The 12,723-nt window shown below is 38.5% G+C and overlaps 1 protein-coding gene across 4 annotated transcripts in view; it reads right to left on the bottom strand.

Moving 5' to 3' along the window:
- SORCS1 (sortilin related VPS10 domain containing receptor 1) overlaps positions 1 to 12,723 on the bottom strand; it is a 565,941-nt gene that overhangs the window by 72,605 nt on the left and 480,613 nt on the right. For all 4 annotated transcript variants that reach the window (XM_067024735.1, XM_059052971.2, XM_059052968.2 and 1 more), the window contains exon 18: positions 9,561 to 9,732. In XM_067024735.1, coding sequence (XP_066880836.1) covers positions 9,561 to 9,732 — 172 coding nt within the window. The remainder of the gene's footprint in view (positions 1 to 9,560; positions 9,733 to 12,723) is intronic.

Genomic DNA, 12,723 nt, shown 5'->3' with positions numbered 1-12,723 from the left:
TGAAGCATTCCCTATGTGCTTCTATTCAGTTTCAAAACTGAGCTCTGGACATAATCCCAAGATATTTAGATATTGGCACAATTGCAAAATATAGACTCAACCTCCTCCCCTTGCCTATTCGGAGATGCTTTTCAACAGCACAGGCATCTCTCCAGATATGCAGACCTTGGGCTTCTCTGGGAGCAAAGGCAACAGTAAACTTGGATGCTTTGACCTGAAGGGTGAACATTCACAACAGTAAGGAGGGTAGTCCATGGGGTTTTATGATTTCACCAGAAAACTCAGGTCTGACAAGGCCAGTGATGTCAGGGAGACCAGGCTATGGACCCACCAAATAATTTGATTGGATGCATATTTCACCTTTATTCTGATGAAATACAGATGGCTTGACCCTTCTTTGAGGACTATGATCCTTGGAACTTGCCTAACTAAATATCCAAATACTTCTGGATCTAATGCTCAGACCAAGAATTTCCTATTAGAACATCACAGAATGGTTTAATCCTTCATTTACAAATAAGCTGTAGCACCATGTGTTTAAATGAACAGCAAATTTCCAAATTTCATTTTTATGTGTTCTGTACTTGTCTGGCTTAGAATGGAACAGAACACCATGTGTCAGGAGGAACACTTGGCTTGTATAAGTAAACAAATGACCATAAGCAAAGGCCTCCTTACTCCATCTAGACGTTGTGGTGCAGAGAGGTCAGAACCTTGATCCACTGTGCTTTTGAAACCCTTTTTAGGTGGTAAAGGGCATTGCTATACTGTTATCGCTAAATGGTGGCTTCAGGAATCACCCCAGCAGCCTTTGGCAGGAAAACTATGGGGCTGCCCAATGACGTAAATTGTATAAATGTTTTTGAATGACTTAAAAAAAATCACTCTAAAAGTAAACATTCAGGTATGTCATAAGAACAAGTTACATTTTGAAAGAAAGAGTAGTAGGAAGATTCCTTTAGGAATAAACCTACAATGAGTTTCTCCTATTAGTAAAATATGTAATAGAAATATGTTGACCTTATTAGAGGAAAGAAGAACAAAGAGAGAAAAGCCATGATGAATTCTTCGAGAAAACTGTAGAACATGCATAAAATTTGGAAGAAGAAAATTCAAATTGCTCATAATCGTACCACCCAGAGATCACATTGCTACACTGGTGAATACCATATTAACCAATGATAATGTGCGTGCACGTGCACATGCGTGCACACACACACACACACACACACACACACGATAACAACGGCAATACTGAAATTATTACACTGTTTTATGCTCTGCTGTCAACATTATAAATAGCTTTCAGAATTTTTATACCCAGCATCACTTGGTGGACTTAATTGAGTCATGAGATCCTGTCTCTGAAATGGATATTTGATTTCTTGCCCTGGATGTCACTTCATCACTTTTCCAAGTTATTAGGTTGTTATGAGATGTAAGTGACTTTACAGAGACCTATAGAAATCCACATCTCTATATGTGGAAGAGGTGCCCTAAAGAAGGCAGGTGGTGACCTGAGAATTAGAAGACCTGGCTGAATGTACCTTGAAATGCATTTTACAATTGGACCTCAATTTCTTTTGCTATAAAGATGAGCAGATAATGATGATCCTAGTTGTCATTTCTAGGCCAGGTAAACTGTCATTTTCATAATTCTATTATTCTTGTAATTGGCATTACTGGACATCCACACATATTCCAACATTCTTCCAGGCTGCTGAAATAATCTCTGCTCTTCGGCGAAGGTGCAGAACTTATCCAAGTGCTGTTGTCACGTAATGGAGACTTCCCATTGCACGTGAAGGGTGGGTTACACAGAGGAATGAGCTGGTAAGACAGAGAGCCATGGAATAATGAATGGCAAAGTACAAAGCCAGAAACCTGAGGAAGTTACACACTTGGGCAAGAACTGTGTGGTTTGGTGAAGCCCTGATTCAAGGGGTGGTGGACACCAGTGTCGGAGGGCCTGAAGCAGACAGGTTGAAAGACTGAAAATCCAAACTGAAGACTATTTCATGACTCCTGCCCTTGGGATATTCACTGTACTGGATCTCTCAGTAATGAGCCAAGTATCTCTCTTTGCTTGTCAAGGCAGACTGAAGTTCTTTGCAAATATCTATTCTCTGAAACCCTAAAGAATAGAAATACACCAACGCATGTGGACCAATATTGAGGAGAGAGAAAAGTGGAGCCTTAGAGAGAGCTTCTAACCTGAATACAACCTGAACTTCAGGCATCAGCCCTCTTAAAGACAAGCTATATTGCCTGCCTCGTTTCCTTCTTTCCTTTTTAATCCGGAGCAACAAGCGTGAAGAAATGAAGGGCTCAATTACCTTGCTAGAGTCAAAGAGAATAAAGCTGAACAAGAGTAAGGAACTATATATGTATGAGAAAGGCTCTTAAATCTCCATGGCTCACTGAAATCAGCTCCCATTCCTTTGTGTGGAAGAAGAAAACAGCTGAACCTTCTGAGTTGGATCTGGGCTGGCTTAGAAAGTGACACCTGCCTGGACTTAACACTTCCTGCTAGCTCTTTATGCCAACTCTTTCTGCAGATGAAAAGGTAGATCAGATTCCTTTATCAGTTCAACAGATAAGTGTCTCGCAGACACACAAAAATTATCAAAAGTCAACTTCTCTATCATCCAATGGCTGGCAGCATCCTGCAGTATTTATGAAGTGCTATTACACTGTGGTTACTTTTATGTGGCCATAAGCCTTTCTATGTATGTGAAATTACAGCTCATTGAAATCCATTTAATGAGGACACAGCCTTCACGTTTCGGAGTTAAATCTCACAGAAGTTATAATCATGAATTTTCCTTTTTAAGTTCCAGTCTTTGTATGTAAATTGAAGTATTAAAACAATGACATACGGATCAAAGTTTTTAATTTTAGTCCCTTGCCTCAGATTTCATTTCAAAGTCTTAAATTATGCAGCGAATTGCATCTCTTTATTCTTACAGCTATTTAAAACAGATTTAATTATTTCCTGTAACATGCAGACACTACTTCTGCCTAGCAGTCCTCTCAAATGAATGCCTCCCAAATCAGTTTTGTTGAGTTCTTAAGACATTAGGCCCTTTGCCATCCATCCTGTGCCTTCAGGTTTCGGCACTGGATTTCTCGAAAAAGCCGAGTTATCACATTGAAAGTCTATAGACTCACTCGGTGCTCATTAGTGGTCCAGAGGACATCCATCTTAAGCACATCTTCAGAGATGCTACCTCTCATTGCTGGGGTCTCACTGCAAAACACTGTCGACTGGCTTCCTAAAATTCAGGTGTCGCAAAATGTGAAGTGTTCGGCTTCTTAAACACAACTTCATGGATTCCTCCTCTCCCTTCTTGGTTGGTTCCTGGATCAGTGTTCTTTGTCCTTAAGAAAACAGTGATGCATAAATGCATAGTGTGAGTGTGAGTGTGTGTGTGCAAGGATCTGCCATGATGAGTGAGTCTGGGATGCAAGCAAGACTGGCTCCTTTGCCTTGTTGCTTCTAATGAAGATTCTTTTATTATGGTAAATTTGGAGAGAATCCTCAAAGCAGCAGGGATGGGGTTCCCGACACAGGAGCTTTTCATCAACTTCAACAGAATTATGTGGTTCTCTGAGTAACCAAGCTGTAGGATTTTGAAGGACTTGTGTTATGATGTCATTGTGTCACCTAGATGTGGAGGTGGGCTCACATGCTATTTACAACAAGGGATTCCATTTCCTGCATTTGTCAAATCTGCAAAATTTTGGCTCACGCACATCTTATCATACATGTAGTTACAAGTTGGCATCAGTGTACTTAGCCTTTGATTATCTTCAGTCAATAAGAAGTTCTGTTCTTTGCTCTGGTTTTAGCAAGGTTTTCATTGATATTTTTATGTTAGAATTAGGACATGCACTAGAACAGAATGAAGGAAGGGATTTGGATTTCAGATGAAGACTTTAACATGTTTGGGATGTTATTCAAATTTTAAGAGCCTTTTTCCTTTTAAGTTTAGACTTTATCTCTACACTCCTTGGGGAAGTCTATCCAAATCCACACACATTTATTGAGTTCCTATCAACATTGTAGGCACGGTAAGCAGAGATGCTAGAGCTGCAACCAGGCAGGATATGATTCCTATCTTAATGATATTGATCATTTATTGGGAGATGCCAAAAAGAGATGACTGCTATTATAGATTAGTAATGTAGATATAGATATATATAATAATCTTATATAGATCATTATTATAATTTAATGAAGTAAATTAATTTTCTTTTTGTTTTGAATGAATACAAAATATTTAGTATTTTCCATTTTGTGTGTTTAGATTTTTACTTAAAACTTGATACAGCAGAGGTCCTAGTTAACCCAAAACATGTAGTTCCACAAGCTGAGATATGTCTACTCATAAATGAAAAGTACATGACATAAAATTGGAACTCAGTAAAATATTTGTTGAAGAACAAATAAACACACACACTTAACTAGTTGATACGCATAGGAGATGGAGCCTACACGGAGGGGTTTGTATGTAAGTAACTGGGACAAAGAAAGGCGGAGGGGTTGCATCAGTCCCCAGTCCAACCTAGCCTCGCAGACAGAAGACAAGTCGAGAGGAGAAACTTGAACCAGGAATAAACCATGAGACACAGGAACATGATCTTTGGTGCCCAAATGATAAAATATTATACTGTCTTGGAGAGCCTTCTGCCCACATCTCATTAATCACACTACAGTGTCCTATCAAAATGTAGCAGGGACCTCTTGGTCCCTTTGGCACCTGGAGGACTTGCTGCTTTAGGGGCACCAGAAGCATGGCATTAATATCCCTATTGTTATAAAGAATTAGCACTAGGTATGGGGGAAAATCAGATACTCTACTCAAAGTAAATTTAGGAGCAACAAATTCAAATGAGAAGTGAACTCACAGAAATTTGGAGGAGGATGTAGAGAACCCATGTATTACCAGTGGCACATGTCAGGAGTTTTTGTTTGTTTGGGTTTTAAATTTAATTTAGCAATATTATAATCTAATTCATACCTAAGACTCAGGAGAAGTTTGGTATACATGGATGTTAAAGCCCTTGAGTACTGCATTCATATCCTATGTTTTCCAACATTCTTTAGAGTGGATAAAACAGCACTAGATACACTGTAGCCATTCAATAAATTGCAAAGAGGAGGATTTGGCCTCTCTGTTTGCTGAAATGGTTTTCAACAAGCTGATCTCAAGCCATGAATATCCTCAGAAAAATCCAGGAGGGAACTCTTGATTTACATACTGACAAGTGTCTAAGAATACAGCAGCAGCCATAGCGCCTGACTGGCTTGGGCGTAGGTAATTTTGCCTGTTCTTTCTACCCCTTGATCTTTGTTATTCCTGCCAAGCGTCTCTAGAGAGCCTTAGGAAATACATGAGGTACTTTGCCAGAAAATGGTTGTTTCCGCCATAGAGAAGCAGTAGAAAGGCAGGAGAACATAGATCCTGGATTTGACTCCTGGCTCCATTACTTAGTAGCTGTGTGATCTTAGGTGAGTTACTCTGCCTTTCTGTGCTTCGGCTGTGCCATCTACAAAATGATAATGATAATATCAATACTTACTCACATAGGGCTGCAGTGGGATCTAAATGAGACAATCCATGAAACACTCACAAACTGGACCATAGTTAGTGCTCAATCAATGTTGGACATCTGAATTATTATCGTGTCAAGTTTCAATGCTCCTCAGCTTCTCTGAGACACTCTTGTCCTGTGTTCTGCATCGTTTATCATACACCTCAGCCATGCCGACGCATATAATCCAGAGATTAATAGAGAAACTGCGGTTGTTTCCGTAAGGCGAGCTTGTGACTCATTAGCACAGGATCTCACAATCAAATGTGAGGTCTCCAGGGCCTCTTGACATGGGGACAGTCCTTAGGGCTTGGTGCTTTGTACTAGGAGACAAGAGCATCAAGGGGCCAATTCTGACAGGTGCAGGCAACAGACTTATCTCTGCTGCTGTAGCTTTGCTCATTTGAGTGGAATGAACTCAACTCATTATTTTTTCCGCCTTTTTGTGCCCAGAAGGCATAAATTTATACATCTTAGAACCAGATTCCCCAATCTGTTCCCACATCACCCAGCCAAGTTTGAGATGCCTGATCATCCTGGTTACATGGGAAGCAACATTGAACAGATGAGAGCCTGGCCTCTGTCCCTGGAGGGTGTACAGAGTTTGGAGCTGACCAGGCCTGATTTCTTGTTTCAGATCTTGCTCTACTGTATTCTTCAAAATGAAATAAAAATCTAAATTCTGAATCCTGCTCCAGCATTGACACGTGCTGCTTCAAAAGATGATGTTCTTCTGGGTATCATAATGAGGTTCCTTATGTCTCTGGGAAAGGGACCTTCACTTTCATCATAGGATATAGGATTGGCCTGGAAAATGAAGCCCTTCCTAACAGTTTTCTTTTTCCTTATTGTTTAATGACCTAAATACTAAGTGTTTTATTTGAATTTCTAAAGTGATTTTTAATTAAGCTTTTTTTTTTTTTTTTTTTGTGGTATGCGGGCCTCTCACTGTTGTGGCCTCTCCCGTTGCGGAGCAGAGGCTCAGCGGCCATGGCTCACGGGCCCAGCTGCTCCACGGTACGTGGGATCTTCCCGGACCGGGGCACGAACCCGTGTTCCCTGCATCGGCAGGCGGATTCTCAACCACTGCGCCACCAGGGAAGCCCTTAAGTAAGCTTTTTGTTGAATATAGTACACATAAAAATATGCATATCATTAAATACACGACTTGAATTTTACAAAGTGAATGCATTTATTAATCACCAAGAAATTTAAAATTGCTAATACCACCAAAATCCTCCCTTCCACTACCCTTTCAAAGGTGATAATTATTCTCATTTCTGTCACCATAAATCAGGTTTGCCTATTTTTTACAGATTAATTAAGTAGGCTCACATAATATGCATTTTTTTTCAGTCTGGTTTCTTTAGCTCAGTATTAGCTATGAGATTCATTCACATTTCTGTATGTAGCAGTAGTTTGCTGTTTTTCATTGTTGTATGGTATTCCATTTTATATGTGTACTGGCATTTATTTCTTCATGCTGATGTTGATCAATATCAGTAATTATATCTTTATTTTCTATAACTTCCATTTGCTTACTGCCTCCTACTGATGACTGCTGTGGGGTTAAATTTTTATATCTTATCCCATATTCATAAACATATTAATCATATCTCAGGCAACTGTTCTTTCCTCTGTTGCTTTTTTCCTGTTCTTGGTCCTGTTTCTTGATATAGCTGTAATTATTTAAACACCCCTAATTTTATATGCAAAAAACAAGTAAGGCCTCTGATGTATGTTATTTTCCTAAAGAAGATTTGTTATAGCTTCTGACAGACATTTAAAATGGGGGAAAATCACTCTAACCCTTCAAAGACTGAAATAATGTCAGTTGTGATTTCAGCGTGTAGAGCGTCTGCTCTAATTCTGTTTTGTCCTTACTCCTAGCACAGAGCTTTCCAGGAGTCTCCAGAACCTAGTCTTGTATCGTTCACCAGGGCTTTCCTCTTGATAGTCCGTAACCTCAAATTTTTTATCTCCCCCAAATGTAATACATCTAAAAACTATGTTTGACTTCACATCCTCTTAACTGATTACTTTCTATTTTGTCTGTATCCCTCAGATATTGTCAAATAACTCAAGGGAACAAAAGACACAGAATATTGTATGACTTTTCTATGCTTCCCTTCTCTCTGTGTTTTGACATCTTCAGTCCCAGCTGACTTGGTAACCCTGAATTCCAACCTCTATCTTTCCAGGCTTCTAAGTCCACCAACAGATGTTTAGCCAACACTTTCCATCTCACCTTCTACTGGGAATCTGAAAATCTGACCTCTTATACAGTATGATGTATGAATTGGCAAGGTGCTTGAAGGGAAATACAGCATAAAATGTTAGACTCATCACAAGGAATTTCCCATCTCTCAAGAAAAGAATTGTAGCTTCTCAAATCCGCTTTCTCCTTCTGGGTGCATGTCTGCCTCTCTCTTTCCCACTCTCTCTCTCACTCTTGCTCTAAAAAATACATATATATATCTGGTTTGCAGCAAGCTAGTCTGTCATAGCCTCAGGCAGAAGTCCCCACAGATTTATTTCTGGGACTTGCAAGCAAGTCCAATTGGTCTAAATTGGCCCACCTCTTTCTAGTTCCAACTGAAGAACTTTGGGGCACATTAGTATTTAGAAAACTGAGTATGGTTAAAAGGCACTTATTAAGGGGATAGTAGAAAAGAATATTAGGTTAGAGTAGTGGTTTTCTAAGCGGTCCTTGAACTAAAAGCAATAGCATCATCAGAGCCAGGGTTGCAAACTCATTTAGTTCACAGTTTTTTCTAAAGAAATTAAAATACTAAGTATTTTGAGTAAACCTGACAATGTAATCCGAACTGCTTCATCTTTTCCCCTTCAAGTCACACCCTAGAACCTCTCAGACTGGTCTATCCCTCTTGATGTTGCCCTTGTTTCCTTTTTTTTTTTCTTGAAGCATGATGCATAACCTACCACTTTGTTAGAAATGCATACTCCTGGGTCCTACCTCAACCTACTGCATCAGAATCTTTGGCGATGGAGCCCAGGAAACTGTTTTAACATGCCCACCAGGTAATTCCTATGCATATTAAAGGCTGAGAGCCACTGGGCTATCAGAAGAGGATGGGGTAAGTCAACGTTGTATATCTTCATCCTGGTGTCAGTATGAACTTTTAAAATCCCATTGTATTCACAAGGCCTAGCACAGTGTTGGCCATATTTTAGGTACTAAGAAAACATGGTTGAAGGTAACAAACCTGATTTAATAATTGAGATCATTTTATGAAAGTGTTTATCCTTTAGAGATCATCTTCCTCATTTACAAGATGACAAACACACCCACGTACATTCTAAAATACATAACATCAATGTCATCTTATCCTACCATCTAAATACTCAGAAATTTCAGACAATCATAATTTGGCAAATAATAATTGATGCTTATAATAATATCCCTGAGGTGTTATTTAAAAATAAACCTATTAATTGTCAAAGAAATTATACTCAATTATGTTTAGATTGGCCTTGATGCTATATGTATGACCAGCATGTTGCCTTTAGAAAGAAAAGCTAAGACCTCAGGTTAAGAGAGGAAGACAGCATTAGCAGCTTTTAGGTTAGTTCAGTATGTATGTGTGTTAAGTTATTCTAGGAATACCATTGATGTATTCTGAGAAAACATTTTGCTAAAAGTGCCAACAAGGCAAGGTTAAATCCAAAGAGAATCCCTAGCAAGTGAGAGATTCAGTAAGAGAGAAGAACAACTTACAATGAAATAAAAATAATTGAAGAAATGTGTCAGAGAAAGTGAAATGATAACAACAACATAAACCAAGGAACTAAAAGTAGAATAAAAATTTTAAACAAAATTTAAATTAAAAAAAATATATATATATGTAAACCAAGACAAAAAGACATGTAAAGGGAGCCATGACTCCTTAGGAAAAATCACTGGCTCTAGAAGGTAGAGGGGAGACAGGCCTTGGTCCTACCTCTTCCAGCTGCACCACGAGAGTAACATTGTGCCCTTGTTCCGCTGTCAACTTTCCATCAGCAGTGACGATCCGGAGCCCACGCGGGGCCTTCCCTGGGCACTTCTGTGGTTTGGCCGTGTACTGTTCTCTCACCCCATCAGTGCAGTTATTGGAAACCACCTTTCTATACCTAAATGGAAAAAAAGAAGGTCATATTGTAATCCAGCTCATGATAATTTGGATCACTCCCAACTTTTGAAGCTGAATCTTCTGCTCAGCCTTGAGGGCTATCAATAACTACCTTTCCTGTTGCTCTGAAGATTACAGTTTATTCATAGAAATTACCCAACAGAGAGCCAAATCATCACAGGAACACACTGTATCTATTATTAACATTTTAATTTACTGCTTTTATTTATCTACTGAATCAATGAATCAAATCATTTCACTTTGGAGCTGTGGGAAATGCATAGCAGCAGTAGAGGACATGGTCCTTCCTTGCCCTCAATAAATTTATAATCTAGCTGAAAAGATATACATGGATAGTCTAGGAGATACTTCAAAGGCTATATAATTAAGGGTTAGAATGAGTAATAGATATTGCAAAGGAATGTGTAGTTAGGAGAAAGAATAGATTCTTATGCATTATATGCCTCAACATTAGATACCATACAAGATGCTGTACTAATGGTACAGTGCAGAAAGTCAGCTAAATTTGATAGTTTTTAGTCAATATTTCATGAGGAGTTATACTGCCTAAACAGTTGAAACCTCACATTAAAGAGACTTCAGTCTACAGATAAGTAAATCCTTCCAACTGTTTTGTTTTTTTCTTCTTGTTTTAGTTTTAATAGGAAAAAAAAGAAAAAGAATTATCCTACAAATTTATCCTATACATTTGATCAGATTCATAGTAAATTAGAATCTGTGGGTTTTAAATAACTAACCTTTAAGACTTCTGAGGTTCAGTGTTATCTATTCATCATCTTTTTTTGTGTAGAGTCCACAGCAACAGTTTTATGTATTCATATATTTGATTTCTCAAGTTTACCTGCGTGAAGTCATTGGTAGAGCTCAAAATGGAAGCAATCGAAGTCCAAGGTCTTTCCATTCTTTAAGACCAGGAGTTGATAAAACTTTTTACATAAAGTGCCAGGGAGTAAATGTTTTAGCTTTGTAGGTTATATAGTTTTTATCACAAGTACTAAGCTCTTTGGTTGTAACACAAAAGTGGACATAGACAATGCACGAAAGAATGATTGCCATCTGGATTCTAATAAAACTTTACAAAATCTGGTAGTGCGCAGGCCTGAAGGCTATTATTTTCCAACCCCTTCAAATCTAGCCAAAATCCTTTCTCTGTCCCTAAATCTCAAGAATGACTACCTAAAAGCAAGGTTGAGAAAATAAAATTAAATGCTGTCTGGGAAAGTGCTTTGAACACTATGGATCACTGCAAGGCCAGTTATTAATATTAAGCTCACCTCACAGGGTAGTTGTAAGGATGAAATGGATTAATGTACACAGAACACTTAAAACGCCGCTGACAAGTAGCAAGTGCTTATGAAATGCTGTCAATTATTTTTATTTAACATTATTATTTATCCTACCTGTTCACAACCTTCATGGATTCCACTTTCTTTAGGACAAGTCACAAATCCTCTGATCTTGTGAAAGAAGCCTTTGTTTTACTTTTCTGGACTCTTTCTTCCCAACTAGCTCATTCTGCCAAACTTCTCTTTTCCATCCTCTTGAAAGTACTTCCTTTCTTTTGTTCTTTCTGCTTCCATGTCCTCCTGTATGCCTTATCAGCTGCCTAAAACTTACCCACACTTTAGTTTTTGAATTTATGTTTTTAAACAGCAGGTTCTTATTAGTTATGCATTTTACATATATTAGTGTATATATGTCAATCCCAATCTACCAATTCATCACACCACTACTCACCCCTCCTGCTGCTTTCCCCCTTGGTGTCCATATGTTTGCTCTCTACATCTGTGTCTCAATTTCTGCCCTGAAAACCGGTTCATCTGTACCATTTTTCTAGGTTCCGCATATATGCGTTAATGTACGATATTTGTTTTTCTCTTTCTGACTTACCTCACTCTGTATGACAGTCTCTAGATTCATCCACGTCTCTACAAATGACCCAATTTCGTTCCTTTTTATGGCTGAGTAATATTCCATTGTATATGTGTACCACATCTTCTTTATCCATTCGTCTGTAGATGGGCATTTAGGTTGCTTCCATGACCTGGCTCTTGTAAATAGTGCTGCAATGAACATTGGGGTGCATGTCTCTTTCTGAATTATGGTTTTCTCTGGGTGTATGCCCAGTAGTGGGATTGCTGGGTCCTATGTTATTCTATTTTTAGTTTTTTAAGGAACCTCCATACTGTTCTCCATAGTGGCTGTATCAATTTACATTCCCACCAACAGTGCAGAAGGGTTCCCTTTTCTCCACACCCTCTCCAGCATTTGTTGTTTGTAGATTTTCTGATGATGCCCATTCTAACTGGTGTGAGATGATACCTCACTGTAGTTTTGATTTGCATTTCTCTAATAATTAGTGATGTTGAGCAGCTTTTCATGTGCTTCTTGGTCATCTGTGTCTTCTTTGGAGAAATGTCTATTTAGATATTCTGCCCATTTTGGGATTGGGTTGTTTGTTTTTAAAATATTGAGCTGCATGAGCTGTTTAAATATTTAGGAGATTAATCCTTTGTTTGTTGATTCATTTGCAAATATTTTCTCCCATTCTGAGGGTTGTCTTTTCATCTTCTTTGTAGTTTCCTTTGCTTTGCAATAGCTTTTAAGTTTCATTAGATCCCATTTGTTTACTTTGGTTTTTATTTCCATTACTCTAGGAGGTGGATCAAAAAAGATCTTGCTGTGATTTATGTCAAAGAGTGTTCTGCCTATGTTTTCCTCTAAGAGTTTTATAGTGTCCAGTCTTAGGTGTCTAATCCATTTTGAGTTTATTTTTGTGTATGGAGTTAGGGAGTGTTCTAATTTCATTCTTTTACATGTAGCTATCCAGTTTTCCCAGCACCACTTACTGAAGAGACTGTCTTTTCTCCATTGTATACCCTTGCCTCCTTTGTCATAGATTATTGACCATAGGTGCGTGTGTTTATCTCTGGGCTTTCTATCATGTTCCATTGAGCTATATTTCTCTTTT

The sequence above is a fragment of the Kogia breviceps genome, chromosome 2 (assembly GCF_026419965.1).
Source record: "Kogia breviceps isolate mKogBre1 chromosome 2, mKogBre1 haplotype 1, whole genome shotgun sequence".
NCBI classification, from domain to species: Eukaryota; Metazoa; Chordata; class Mammalia; order Artiodactyla; family Physeteridae; genus Kogia; species Kogia breviceps.
The sequence above is the reverse complement of the archived record's forward strand: the minus strand, read 5'-3'. Positions and strand labels throughout refer to the sequence as shown.